The sequence below is a fragment of the Nelumbo nucifera genome, chromosome 4 (assembly GCF_055504915.1).
Source record: "Nelumbo nucifera cultivar China Antique chromosome 4, China Antique-T2T, whole genome shotgun sequence".
Classification (NCBI taxonomy): Eukaryota; Viridiplantae; Streptophyta; class Magnoliopsida; order Proteales; family Nelumbonaceae; genus Nelumbo; species Nelumbo nucifera.
This window is the reverse complement of record NC_142652.1, coordinates 7,965,965-7,980,918: the sequence shown is the minus strand read 5'-3', so window position 1 is coordinate 7,980,918 and position 14,954 is coordinate 7,965,965. Positions and strand designations below refer to the sequence as shown.

The window sequence follows — 14,954 nt, the reverse complement described above, 5'->3', positions numbered from 1 at the left end:
GGAATTCAAGCAGCTGCCCCGGCTGCTGGACTGCTGGTCCACCGAGAGAAGGTATCTAGTCAAAGCTGAGTGATTTTAAGATCAGCGAGGCGCCAGCACTGGATTTACGGAATACCGGCATCTCTTTACTGAGGGACCCCTTCTGCGACTCCTTACGACCATGTGATGGCGCGAGTTGCTAAAATGTTTAGACCATGTCTGAAGCAAAGAAGATGATTCGATAGCCTTTCTTTTATTCCATCTTTCATGAGTGTGATATATATTAACCTGCTCTCTTCCCAGGGCCTCCACACAAATAACAATCTTCACTAAACAAAACCAACCTCGCACTCTGTCTGTGTTCACGTAATGGCTGTAGTAGAGTCTGCACCCAAATCGTCGACAACGCGATTGACAGAGGAACCACCAGCACCACAAAAACTGCAACCGAGGAAGAGAGATAGTAGCCTGTTTGGCCCACTTGACGATAGCGGCATGATAATGGCGGATGTCATCGCTACCCATGCTTCAGATGGTCGATTGGTCGACGTTAAAACTAAATTGCTTCTGCAAGTCGTCGAGGACATCTTGGAGCGTGCCTCACCAACTCGTGCTGCTCATGTGGTAATATATACGTTTAATTCCCTCATAAACAGTTTATATTAATTTGACAGGATTAGTTGATGCCAGAGTTAAGATCAAAAACCAATTAACAGATGGGCTTCTGTCAAGCGGAGTCCAGATTTTTTATAGGTTTCAGAATGACATTGAGGTAAAGGTTGTCTGTACTCTATAGTCGGGACTGGGTTTGTGAATTAATACAAACTCAAATCCCTGGATTTAAACCAGGTTGGCACCATTATCCAACCCAATTAATCGAATCCTCTATACTCCGACTGGGGAGAAATCCTTCTTCCCTCAGCTCTATATAGGCAGTAAGAATACTGGCTACTAAATTATTGTTCGTGGTTTAATTTTTGTGTAGACGCAAGCCCACATGGAAGCCGTGGAGTATATGACTGAAGAGGGTATACACGGAGTGGTAGCGGACACCATTCGGAAGATTGGATCTGAGGTTATTTAGTTATATTTTATTGCATATTGATTCCTTTTAAGTTTTACCCTTTTTAATTTGGAACTAAGGCATATCCCATTCTATATTATAGTTTTCTGTTACCACTAGTTAACAAATTAAAATGTATAAACAATTGATGGGAAGCAGATTCAATTTCACTGCTCCGGCACCGGCAGAAGGGATTTACATCCGTTGGCTTTAGACCTGTTAACCACGTTATCGATGTACTCGTGGGACACCAAGGCAGTTATAGTCATGGCAGCATTCGGCATCAACTATGGCGACTTCTGGTTAACGTCGCAGATTTGCACCACCAACTCCCTGGCTAAGTCCCTTTCTGTACTTAAACAAGTACCCGAAGTATTGAGCCATGTAAACAAAATGCTGAAACCTCGTTTGGATGCTCTCAGCAATCTCATCAGGGGAATGCTAGACTTGACAAAATCCTTGACAGAGTTCTATGATCTTCCCGTCGGATATCTTTCGGGCTTTCCCGCCATGTCAATGGCCTCGAACCTTGTCCCTACTGCTGTGTATTGGATTATCAGAAGCGTTCTGGTCTGCACTTCCCAGTTCAATTCTATATTGAGCGTGGGTCATCATCAGTAAGTGTACTCTTTGACCTACAGTTAATTAGAACGGTTATGACGGCCGTTGTAATAAATTAAACTTTAACGGAGATAGCTGCCAACAGTTAACGTTTGTGATACATTTATAGGGACATGGGCTCGTGGGATGTTTCGACATTGGCTTACAAGCTTGGCGACATTCATGCACACCTCAAAGACCAACTAACACGTTGCCATAAGGAAATCGGTGAGTGCTGGTTCCACTAAGTTACTTTGCACAAATATAGCACAATCGAATTCAGATAGTAGTAAATCATAATCAGTAATCCCATCCCATAAGTTTTTTTTTTGTTATTGAAGCATAAATCTACAAAATTAAATATACCATCATTGCCATCATCATCATCATCATCATCCAACCCTTTTATTAGCAATGTAACATTGCTGACAGAAAGATACACTGTGTAATGATGCAGAGGAGAGGAAACTGAATGAGGTATATCAGACGCTGGTGCGCCTCTTTGATACAACTCAAGTTGACAACCTCAGGGTTCTCAGGGTGTTGATACACTCGATTGATGACCATCAGCCTTTGCTTGATGGTTTCACCAAGACAAGGGTTTGCTTTAGATCTCTCTCTCTCTCTCTTTCTCTCATATATATATATAAGAACAAAAATAATAATAAAGCCATTGTCATATAAAAAGTAGAGATAATAGAAATTAACAATAGATTGGGTTAACATAATCTGCCATCCAAGAAACTGGGCCAACCAGAGTGCACATGTTCCATAAACAGGCCTTAAAATTAGATATCGAACTAGATCACTGGCCTTAAAACTGTGGTCATTGACACATTGATGAGCGGTACTACTGGTCGTGCTATCTGAAAACTGTAGGAAATCTGGGCTCCTGAAATTTTGAATGTATTTGGAAAAGTAACTTCTCTTTGTTTGTGATTGTGAGTGTTAGAGTTTCTTAAAAAAAAACTCTACCGTGCATGACACAGGTTGGGGTGGAAGTACTAGGCAAGAAGACTGTGGTACTGTTGATATCAGACCTTGACATTACAGCAGAGGAACTTACGGTTCTCGAAAATGTATACGGTGAGTTATCCCAACAGACAAAATCTGAGAAAGCCTATGAGATGGTATGGCTACCAGTTGTGCAGAATTCAAGTGGATGGATGCCAGCAAAACAGCAGGAAACGTTCAAACGGCTTCAATCCGCCATGCCTTGGTACTCACTGCACCACCCTTCACTGCTTCATCCAGCAGTCATCCAATACATGAAGGAGGTATGGCAGTATGAGAAGAAACCTCTTTTAGTGGTGTTGGATCCTCTAGGACGTGTGGTATGTACAAATGCGATCCACATGATGTGGATATGGGGGAACGCTGCCTTCCCCTTCACCAGGAAGAGAGAGGAAGATCTGTGGAATCAAGAAAGATGGAGCATGGTGTTCGTGGTGAATGGAATCGATGAAACAATGCTTTCTTGGGTAAACTAATTTTCTATTCTCTCTCGCACTGCATCTGCATGGCTGGGTTTGCAGTAGGGGTTGGCTTATGTGATCACAGGCCACCCATCAATCCATCATCCACAGTTTGTCTATTTTAATTTTGTATAGATGAATGCAAAGCCTTGATTCTTCATAATAAATCCCACATCGACCAATTATAGGAATCAAGGCTTTGCATCAACCAAAGAGAATGAATTAATTATGCGCTGTTACCTGAGTTGATTCTAATTAAATTTTTTATGATCAGATAAGAGAAGGAAAACCCATCTGCCTGTATGGAGGAGAAGATATAAACTGGATACGGAAATTCACATCGACAATGCGAAGCGTTACAGATGAACTGAAAATCAGCATAGAGATGATGTACGTGGGAAAGAGCAATCCCAAGGAGCGGGTGCGAAGCAACATCAACGCCATTTCATCAGAAAAACTGAGTTACTATTTGCCGGAGCTGACGTTCATATGGTTCTTCTGGGTGCGATTAGAAAGCATGTGGTACTCCAAGACGCAACAAGGTCGAACCATCGCCGACGACAACATAATGCGAGAGGTGATGTCGTTGCTCACCTTCGACGGTAGTAACCAAGGGTGGGCCATCCTTGGCCACGGCAATGGAGAGATGACAAAAGCTTCAGGCAATAGAATGCTGGAGGCGCTTGAGAGTTTCCCTACGTGGAAGGAAAATGCGGTGAGGGATGGGTTCATACCAGCGCTGGCTCGAGTCCTCGCGTCCTACCACAGCAAGGAGCACTGTGCATCCCTTGTGCTTCCGAGGGCACTAGGGAAGGACGTCCATGAACACATCACTTGTGCTGAGTGCAATAGGCCCATGGAGAAGTACGTCTTATATCGTTGCTGTGATGAATAATGATATGATATGAGCCCATTTTCCTCTACGGATTTCGGCCGGCCACCAAATATGTCTCTCTCTATTTTGCTTAATTGCCCCCAAAAAATAAAAATATATATAAAAGAGAAAAACCCCTGTCATGATCTATATTTGGTTGTAGTTTTTTGGTAATGCTATTGAGTCGTGGTTGTCTGCTTCTACTGTATTATTACTATGTCTATGACTATCTGGTGGTGTAACTTAGTGTGCCTTTTGGTGCCATAGATTAAATAAGAGCTTTGATTTCTTATACTTGAAGGTTGAAACACGGTAATTAGGATCTCTCTCTCTCTCTCTCTCCCTTCTTGTTGAGGTCTGCAGTTTATAAGAGCTTTGATGGTGGAGTACTCTTGAAAAACTAAGATGCCGTTTGGTGAGTCTTTCTAAAAAAAACTTTCAAATTAAAGTTCGTTAGGTCAAAAGAATTGCCTAGCCTTTGAGAGTTGGTTTTTGGAGATCAATACCACCTGGTAACTTGTGCATTTGAAAGATCTTTTCAGAACATAGCAAGACAAAAGACTGGTAATTAGTTTTGTCTGAAGGCATATGTTCATAAGACGCACGGAGTCCCATTAATACCTATACAAGTGCAAAGTAACAGATGGATCCACAAAAGAATTAATATTTTTTAAGAAGTCATAAATATATTTTTTCTTTTAGCATTTTTCATCATTTTAAATAGTTTTAATAATTATAAATTTTTTATTTGTGATTTTTCAATTATTTAGAAAATATTACTTTGAAGTATTGCATTTAACTTGTTTTTAATTACTTATGATTCATTATTAATTTGTATGAAATTTATTATTATTTATTATTTTATAAATATATTAATAATTTTAATATGCTTCTTTATTATAAATAAATTTTAGTAAATGTTTTTTTATAATTTTATAATTCTTAATATGCAATACTTTTATAGAAATATATTTTACACATTTGATAATTGTTTAATTGCATCATTTATTATTTTTCAATTTTATAATATGTATTACTTCTGATTAATGTATTTTGTATATTTTAAAGTTACATATTATTAATTTGTTATTCTCATCCATTATTTAATAAATTATAAAATTAATAGCTTTATTAATTATTATAAACAAATTTTTAAAACATTAGAGAGTTCTTGTAAATTTATTGCAATCCAAGACAAACGCGCTAGCGCTTGGAAGCTAAAAAGAGATTTTGAAAGCTTGAAAAATCAGGATGCTTCATTTTAAGCTTATATCTTTTGAATTTGGTCATTCAGACGAAGGAGCCTTTTGGTCTTTAGCTTTATCCATGAGTTAGAGGCTAGAGCCTTGTGGTTGTGGAAAGAACCAACAAGAATAATTAACTGTGTCCCGCAATGACTCGTACGTTCAGTGATGATGCAATTAATAATGACACTTTAGTTTTATTGGTTATAGGGAAAAAAGAAAAAATGATTTCAAGGGAGGATGAGGATATTACTTGACCAGGCTTTATAGTTCATTCCTCAGATCTTGATGTCTCCGGTTGTAGTGACTCTGTGTTGACCAGATTTACAAAAGGATGGTTACGGGCGGATTGTTTTAATCCAAATATTTTATTTCTTTTATGAATGGCGGATATTTTCTAATTAATCCGATTTGTTGTGTTAACGAATAACGTTGTCTTCATTCTGATTCTGAACTTTCTGCAGGTCTATGGCTTTAGAAAGTAAAGTTTGAGCCACTGACTACGTACTTGGTTATTATCTGTCAATTCTCTTATTGCATGCAACATGAACTTCTGCTAAAGGAAAAATCTATGATATCGGATGAGAAGGACCAATCAACTTTCGAGTTTTTGTTTCGGTGAATACGGATTATGGCAAGTAACCGGTTTTAAAAATAAAAATTAAAATCACATTTGATTCTTAAAACAAGAATTAAGAAAAATGTTAACTTACGGAAAATTATTGACCGTCATTCTCCCTGATATCTTCAGCTCACCACCCCTGTTGAATCATCGCTGACAGTAATGGTTTCTCTTCGGTGTCACCTCGTCACCCTTGTGCTTCTTCAAGTGTTCCTATTGGTCTTTCACCCTGTGGTAAGCATTGTCTCTCTTCCTTTCTTTTCTTAATTTTGCTCTTGCAGATTACTTTGATGGGTTTGTACTGATTAGTTTTATTTCTCTGCCAATTTATATATGTTCATCATTCTTTCATTCTTGCATGATTTGGGTCTTCATTGCAAGTCCGAGTTGGCCGATTAATGAGATTTTTCTGATAGAATAACGTTCGTTTGGTCGGGAGGAAGATCCTGATGCATGATTCTCCTAAAACGTCATTAAGTGACGATCTGAACACATTGTGTCTGAAAAAGGGCCTGGATAGGGGAGAAAAATGCATGTTGCAAATATCCATTTGTGACTGGGTATCATGTTCTGCAGTGTTACTGATTCTCTCTTTGGTACTTCAATGATTCAAAGAACTAGTTTTGAGATTTTTTGCGTTTTTCTTGCTAGGCTCTTGTAAATTTGATTTGTTTAGAAAGAGTTATGGTCATTTTAGTTGTAGGGTGCAAGTCTGTGATGAGATTACAAAACTTTTATTTTCAGGTTTTTCTTGCAGTTGTTTTTAGTTTGTTTAGTTGCAGTAGAATTAGTAGGGTGTTGTTAGAATTGTTTTTAAGTGTTACAGTCCTTATTTGAAAATCCTGTGGATTACCTACAGGTTTGCCTTAATTTTTCACTAATTAGAAATTTTGGTTCAGTTTCCTAGTTGAGTTTGGTACCATTACCTTCTTTGGATCGTTTTCTCTTTGTTAAATAGGTTATATCTGGCGTAGGACCCATAGAATGGTGGATATCATTAGTCTGAATGTGCATATCAGCATATTCTAGTTTGCAGCTTTGAGATGTCATGCTATTATACAAATACCTCATGTTTTCTTTAAAATGTAGATTCAAGATTGAGGCTAATGGGTAACTGTGTAATTGATATTGCTATAGTTTTCCAACACCACCATTTCTCCCTGGAAGTTGATTATGTCTTTTCTGATCCTTCCCATCTCCTTATTATAATCCACCTCTCAAGGTTGATCTCCATTTGGTCCATATGTTGTAATCACCTTCTGGATCCTCTGTTTTAGCTCCTATATCAGCATTTCCGACCAATTATTAGTTCAACTGTCTTACTATGTGGTGATCTCCAAGGAGAATAAGAGACTTTCAAATAAGCATTTGGCACTACCAGTTGTAAAAACCTCTGCATTTGTATTGTGAGTGCAAATAGTAACGGTAGTTGAGAGTTTCACCACATGAAGGATCACAAGTAACATAATATTCAACCACAATAAGGATCTTCAAATCAACACAAACACTTGTGAGTTTAATTAACTTATTATGAAATCTTTTAGGTGCAGCAGAACTATTGAGTTTCCATTGAATTGGGTACTTGAAATCAATGGCTGAACATGTGGTCTTTGTGAACCTTTCATACTAAATCTTACCAACAGCAATGGGTAGCTGATGTTATTCCATAGCATTTGGGATTAAGGATTTTTTTTTTGTTACATAAAGGTTGTACGTGTTGTACAGAAAGTAAATTGCCAAATCAATAATTTATCTTCATAAACCATGTTTTTTTCACTGACAACACACATTTGAAATCCATCCAAGTAAATATACTATGCTGGTGTTTGGTACCATGGTTGTTTCTACTTGAAATGCTGCAACACCAGCATCACTTAGGCATTTTGAATTTAAATATCAATTTATGTTTGGTTGATATTGTTTTGAGTTACAACAGTGATAAAACATTTCTACTAGAAACATAAACTTAGGGCTGTTGGGGGAAACACTGATGTTTCCTCCATCAGCTGACCATTTGAAGAAACAGTCCAATGACCTAGCTCTTAGTTGGCATCCTAAGTAGCAGTGTGGAAATATATTCTGGTGCATCACATAGTAGAAAAGATGGATATATACCATCGAATACCCATAAAGACTGCTTCGAAAACAAAGTTTTTTTTTTTTTCTTTTTTAGTGGTGGTGGGGGGGGGGGGGTGGGGTATAAGCTTCTAGAACCATTAGATCTGATATAGATATTAATCTGTGTAATATTAAGCAACTCATCAGAAAGCATTTATTTTTAAATTTGACCATATGGATGAGAGTCAGTATAGTAGGATGGTGTCACATTGAATATAATCATTTCATTTAAACATTTTAAGTAGCAATGCCCATACAAAACACAATACTGCTCAAAATGAGCTCGGATCTTCTAACCACAAACTCTTCCGACATCCCTACCCACAAGACACTACAGCTGTTCATGGGGAGATGTTTGCAATACAAGCTGGTAGTGTCTTGTGAGTTGGAGATCCGGAGTGGCTCAAAACTTGTTCAATGCCTAGTCATTAAAAGTACCAACCAAGTCAAAATGCCTGAAATGGTAATGGTACCAAACACAACCTATGAAAGGCAATTTAAGAAGGTAATTCCATATGTGATCCTCAAAACCCCAAGTTGGATGAGAATGGTGTTTCAAGGATTGGTTCAATCTTTAGATCTTGATCTGCTTGCATTATTTACATGTATGGGAGCATTTGCATGGTTGTCATTGCCATGAGCCAATCTGTTGATGATATTGATATATTGCCTTGTAAATGGGATTCATACTTTGTTTCTTATCTGTTTAAACATTAATTCCTGTTGGTATTACTTGCAACAAGAGGGTTATTACCTGAGTCTCTGTCATAGGGTATGTGTATTTTGCTTCTGCCAGTAGTCGTTTGTGAATTGTAAGTAGGCTTCTTATGTGGGCCAGTTGTGCTTTAGCCTTTAGGTCATGGACTTTTTTCATTGTTATGGTTTGAGTTTGTGAAGGGGATATAGAATTCATATATTATGTATATTGCATGGTGTTGGCTTCTGCTGCTAAACAAGTAAATGTACTTGGGTATTTAGGTATTAGGGAGTGTGTTGTCTCTTTGAAAGGGATACATCATTTCGAGAATGTCTCTTTGCCCACAATATTTCACTCGAGAAGTAATTATTGGTAGCCAAATGAGCACCGTGTCTGTAGTTTTTCTGGCTGGATTTTTTCAGAAACCGGTAAGCCTGCTATGAAAATGATCTCAGGTTTCAATTTTTGGGGATTTAGTAAACTGTTAGTGTGAAGGGTAGTGGTAAACGTAGCAGATATGGCCTACTAATATGGCAAAAATACTTGTTCTTGGTGAGTTGGTGTGGAGTAGGATACCCTAGAACACTGCAGCAATTTGTCTTGGCCCAAAATAATTGTTGTCTTCCTACCCCATATTTAGCAAGAATATCAGCCAAATTATTGGCAATCGTGATCCATTGAAATTTCATTTTCATATCCTTAGTTAACCACCTAAATTTTTTATCTCATTACTATAACTCCTCGTTTAAGCTTCCCTTCTTTGTAGCCATCCCAATATCAACTTCGAATTACCTTACACAATCAGTCTTTTAATATTCAGACTTCTTGCTTTTTTGTTTTCCCTCTAGAGTGGCCAACACTTGGTTGTGGAATCCCACAGGGGCTTTAATGTCTGTTTATTTTTTCGATATATGCGGCCCCAATGGCTGGTGGTTTATTTCCCAAGAGAGAAAATAATATTTATGAATACTAAGCTTTTTTGCTTCAAAGCTTAGAACAGAGGATTCGTTTTAACACCAGATTTAGCTCCTAAAACCCCGGGGGGGGGGGGGGGGGGTATTGTTGGATAGTGAGCTGGATTGTTAAGTAAGGAAGTTAAAGGATGATTGGTTGAGCTTTCAATTATATTTTCTTTTATGATACTTGGAGTTGGGGAAAACAAGTATATACATGAACTTTGGGATCTCTGTGAACTTAGAGTATGTTAGCCACTTTATTTTACTTTAGAAAAGATTTGGTTTTTGATTCACCCTTAAGCTGCTCTAAAGAAATGCAGAAAAGAAGACAAATATAGTTTGAATTAAATCAATCATCCTAGTGTTGATGGAATCACTGAACGTCTAATATAATAATCAATCAAACCAACCAAATCGTTTGCATTGGAGATCTAGAGAGAGAGAGAGAGAGGACTGCATGCAGTTGTATTAATCAAGGAATATTATTGTTTTGAAAAGGCAATAGTTCCTTATCAGAATTGGATTATTGTTTGAGTTTAATAGCTTTTGGTCCAATTCATTGTATTCTACCATATGCCACAGTCATAATAAAAGACAAGTGAATAATCATAATCACATTATTCTTTAAAATTTATTTTCCAAAAATTATGGTTAACCTATTTAGTACGTTTCTAAATGTGTTTTCTGATATGCTTTCTTGTTTGGTATTATTGTTAGGTTCCTGACCGATTGGGTGCACCACGTGAAGCATCATAACATGAGCTAGCATCCTTGTATAGGTATTGCATTTTAAGCCTTGCATCTTCTTGTAATATTCTCTGAAAAGGTTATATGTCACTATTCTTTTTAAAGGATTTGGTTTTATAAACAGTAAATTTCTCCCTTCTGTGCTATATTTGTTTTGCAGGTGATGAAGATGTAACTCTTCTTCCCCTGTTTTTTTTCCTATTTTACTTTATTCCTTAATATATACCCATAGGAATCAAGAAGCCACACAATTTTTTGACAAAAAATGCAAATACCTAGCTTTCTATAATTAGCCAGAGCAAGATATTTTTGTAGTAAACTTTTAGCCTGTAACAAGTGGCTGTTTGATTGCAGAAAATATGGAATCGACTGCCACCTGTTGGATTGCAGAAAATATGGAATTGATTGTTAGGAAGATGTTTAGTGATTGCAGAAAATATGGAATTGACTATTAGGGAGATGTTTAGTGATTGCAGAAAATATGAATCGACTGTTTGGGAAGTGAGGTTATTTACTAAAATATGGAATCGATTGTAGAAAATATGAAGAAGAAGAAGAAGAAGAAGAAGAAGAAGAAGAAGAAGAAGAAGAAAATACCTGTAAATGAGAGCGAGGGAGATGAATAACCTCTTGCTGCTGATTGAATGCATTGTGATCTATGGATTTACGATTTCCAGAGGGAGAAGTTTGAACAGAGTAGGGAACCGGAAGAAGATAAAGAATGGGAAAACGGAAGATTCGGTTAACGGATAGGTTAAACAATGTTTTAAATTTTAATTAATATATAAAATAATAATTACTGGTTACTTAAATAAATCCGGTAACTGCCGTATACGTGGCAATAGTAGAGATTTTAGATATGATATGGTTTTTCATATCATAGTCGGACCCTCTGCTAAATTATACTATCACAATTCCAATTGATATAGGCGCACATGACAAGGCCTCGGATTGTGCCATGTGGCATTTGCCCAATGTGATTCTGGCCGTTCAACTCTAATTGCCTTTAATGATTCTATGGCAAGGTTAAAAGGGGTGTCCGGTTTAAGGTAAATTCTGGTCCGACCCCTTTCAAGCATTTGACTAATTTGATCGTTGAAATTTCTACCCTTGAAATAATACCTGGGGCATCTGATGTATACTTTCTTTTAATTCACAGATTGACTTAACAACTTCGACAGAAAGTGAAACTACCTTATTGCTCTCGACCCCATCCTTGACAGCAACACCAAGTCACCAACAAACAAGTAACAAGGCAACACAATCTTCACGGAGTGTGGTTGTGGTGATCGCAGCGTCTGGGCCACGGTAGATATTGGAACCAATCCCTTCTCCACACCATGACCATGACACAAGCTTGAGAGATGATTCCACACACCATTAAATATTTAAATCTGAGGGTCGTCTATTCTAGTAGACTTGACTGGTAGATGGAAGCGATGGCCGATGGCCCCCAAATATACAAAGAAGCCAGCGAACAGCGACGTAAAGCGCACTGTCACAAATGGATTGGATTAGATATTTTGAGGTGCTCCCGACCTGTGGCTGTAGTGGCTTGTTGGGTTGGGACAATATTGAAGATATCGTACTGCCCAGCATGCATGCCGCATTGTATACGAAATTGTGATTTGCTCCTCACACCAACCCCACACTCATCGCAGATCTCAATTTTGGGCTTCGATGTATCGTGACTCGTGAGATTGGTGTGAGGTGGGCTTTGTGATGAATAAATCTCATCTGCTGTATTTGTATACGTCGGTCCTACCAATGGGATTTGATTTATCTAATCTCCCGAATCAAACGAAGTCAATGTCGGGAGATGTAAGTTAAGCGGGCCAGTTAGAATCTGCGGTCCCACCATGATTTTCAAAATCGGATAGGACCAGATAGTGGGGCCAGAAAAACTGGAAATCGGTCAAGTGATTGGTTTTGTTTTCATCAAAATCAGATTTTTACCAAAAAAAAACATTGATTTGATCAATAAACCGCTGATTCAAGCGGTTGAATTATTGAAACTATTCAATGATTTTAACCATTTCTTATTTTTTATTTTTTTTACTTTTTTGTCAGAATGAACCGACCGTTTGACCTGAAAACTGAACCCCTGACTAATTCGTTATTCAACCATCTATGCATGTAGAGAGCAGAATTATTGTATAATTCTGTCTAAGTCTACCCACAATACAGTATTTCTGTAATCCTATCTACTGGAAACATCTCTTCGCACATAATAGTTGGTAGAATGGTAGGAGAATGAAGTGTGTTTCCAAAAAGTGTGGCTACAATGTTGTATAGGTAGATGTCGGCAGAAGATCCGGATTTTTTTTTAAAAGCCAACAACCGTACTTTTGTCTTGGAGTCATGAATAAATGAGATTGGCTTCTGTCAAGGAGATAGGCTACAGTCGGTGTAAGGTCTGTTCGAATAACTGTTATCCGGTTTTTCGGTAAAGCAAACTCGCATCGGGAATATTTCTCCATAAAATAAAACACACGAGTAGAAAAATATTTTCGATGCAAGATTATAAAGATTATTCGAACGGGCGTTGCCTTTAGGGAAGCCAAACTCTGAATAAATTCCCTTTCTCTCTAAGGCTGTGTTTGCTTTGATAATTGATAGCATGGTTCTATGTCAGTTTTTTAACTGTTTGACACGTTAAATATTAAAGATTTGGAATAATTGTCAAGTTCAATGATTGTAATAGTTTTGAACTGTTTTACACCTTATTAGCTAGCAATGCAACATTGATTGTTGGAAAATTACAATTTTTCTTGTTCAGTCCATTCAAAATTTCAAAAATTTTATTTAGTACAGTTGGAACAATAACAAATCACAAGCGGGGAAATAAATAAATCAAAATTCAACGGGTAGTAATTCATAGGTGGAATTGTAAATTGTTGGTAAATAAAACCCAAAAATCTCTGACGTGGATTGAATTCTAAATTTCAAAATTATATATGGCCAAGGTTCAAAATTCCACAGTTATAGCGTTCATTTTCGTATGTATCGGACTGTTTCGGTCCTATATTATTAATACAGTTCCAAAACAGTAATTTCATTAAATTATATTTAAGGAGGGCCAAATTATCACTCATTAGTTTTGTATATACTCCAATGTTTAAGTGCAATTTCTCTCTTTCTCTTTCATTAATTAGTTAATTATTCCTGTAATTAATGCATAATTTTAAATTTGAATTTCGATTTTAGCGTCTAATTGGAATTTTCTTCTCATTAATTTTGTTAATTAATAACCAAATTCTCATTTAACAAAACTACAAACTTTGCAATAGCTAGATAAATTATATTGATTATTTTAAAACTAATGTATATCAATATACACTTTAGGTTTTTTTTTTCACATTTTAGTTATTCTATCATTTGTCAATAGTTACTGTGTCCCGATATCTCAAATTTTATATAAACCATTAAATTATAGTTTTTTTACTTCTAAATAACTTATTAACAATCATATAAAACTTGTAACTATTGTTATTGATATAATTTTTAGGATTTATTTAAGTTTTTTAGTATATTTATGTGTATCTTGATTTTTTGTTCATATACATACATATCCAAAGCGTATCTCGACATGTCTCTTAAAATTATCTTTTCGATACACCTTATGTTTCCGATACTTTAAAGTTTAAACCTTGCATATGGCTATGAGTAACTTGTACTTTGGGGGCAGTGTCACTTAGGAGTTAGGACCTTAACTGTTAGGAGACATTTTTTTATTTTTTTTTGGATTTAGAGAGGAGGAAGTTGGTCAATTGACCAAGAAATCCATGATTTTTTTTTTTAGATTTGCATGGGAACCATGGAAAATTTTAATTTTCTTGGGTATCATTTACCAATCTCACCCACCCAGGGGGAGTTACCAATACTTGGATGGGACAAAAATACCCCTTTTAATAATGAAATTTTATGGTTAAAATGGCCATTATCTTATTTACCTAGAAAATAAAAGAACATGCGAAAATGTTTTTAAAATCCCAAGAACATGCCTAACTTATAGAAAATTGACATATAAATAAAAGAACATGTGATGTCTTGTGCATAGGTCATTCTTGAAGATGATAATAGGGGTAGAGCAAAATTGACATATAAATCTTATACCCACATTTCTATTTTTAGTAGGGTTGTCAATGGGTTGATTCCAATAAATTCGGAACTAACATGACAAGTGATGAGGGGTGATTTGGCACGATCTATCCATACATGGACACGTGGAGATAACCTACTGATTGGACATCGATTTAGCACTTTCTACCACCTCAGTAGGACAGGTCACCTCGGCCAGGACCGAGGTCTGAGCAACTCGTTGTGTCCTGAACTGCCAAAACGACATTTAGCCAACTTCTAGAAACTAGCCAGTTGTCTCTGAGCTTCACGGGATCACGCCGCACGTCCTTAGGTCTTATTTTCTTCCCACCTGGATCAGACAGACACGATAAGCCTTATTGGTTAGTGTGAAGTCCACCTCCTAGTGCGGAACGGATACCTAACAGTGCGGGCCAAGGATCTCAGAGGTGTTTCATGACGCCCACGACAACTCATCTATATAAAGGCACTTACCCCA

At 37.0% G+C, this 14,954-nt stretch overlaps 1 protein-coding gene and 1 long non-coding RNA gene across 2 annotated transcripts; both read left to right on the top strand.

Moving 5' to 3' along the window:
- The first annotated feature begins 276 nt into the window (after positions 1-276).
- Positions 277-4,283, top strand: LOC104591550 (protein SIEVE ELEMENT OCCLUSION B-like). The gene is made up of 7 exons (XM_010250419.2): positions 277-603; positions 965-1,054; positions 1,202-1,659; positions 1,773-1,870; positions 2,100-2,242; positions 2,632-3,123; positions 3,392-4,283. Exons 1-7 carry the CDS (start codon positions 349-351, stop codon positions 4,010-4,012), a joined length of 2,157 nt encoding a protein of 718 aa, XP_010248721.1. The 5' UTR covers positions 277-348; the 3' UTR covers positions 4,013-4,283.
- A 1,590-nt stretch (positions 4,284-5,873) lies between these two features.
- Positions 5,874-12,244, top strand: LOC148791996 (uncharacterized). Its single transcript, XR_016085133.1, has 4 exons — positions 5,874-6,091; positions 10,346-10,407; positions 10,730-11,424; positions 11,535-12,244. It is a non-coding gene; the product is annotated as an uncharacterized LOC148791996 (long non-coding RNA).
- The last annotated feature ends 2,710 nt before the right edge of the window (positions 12,245-14,954 follow it).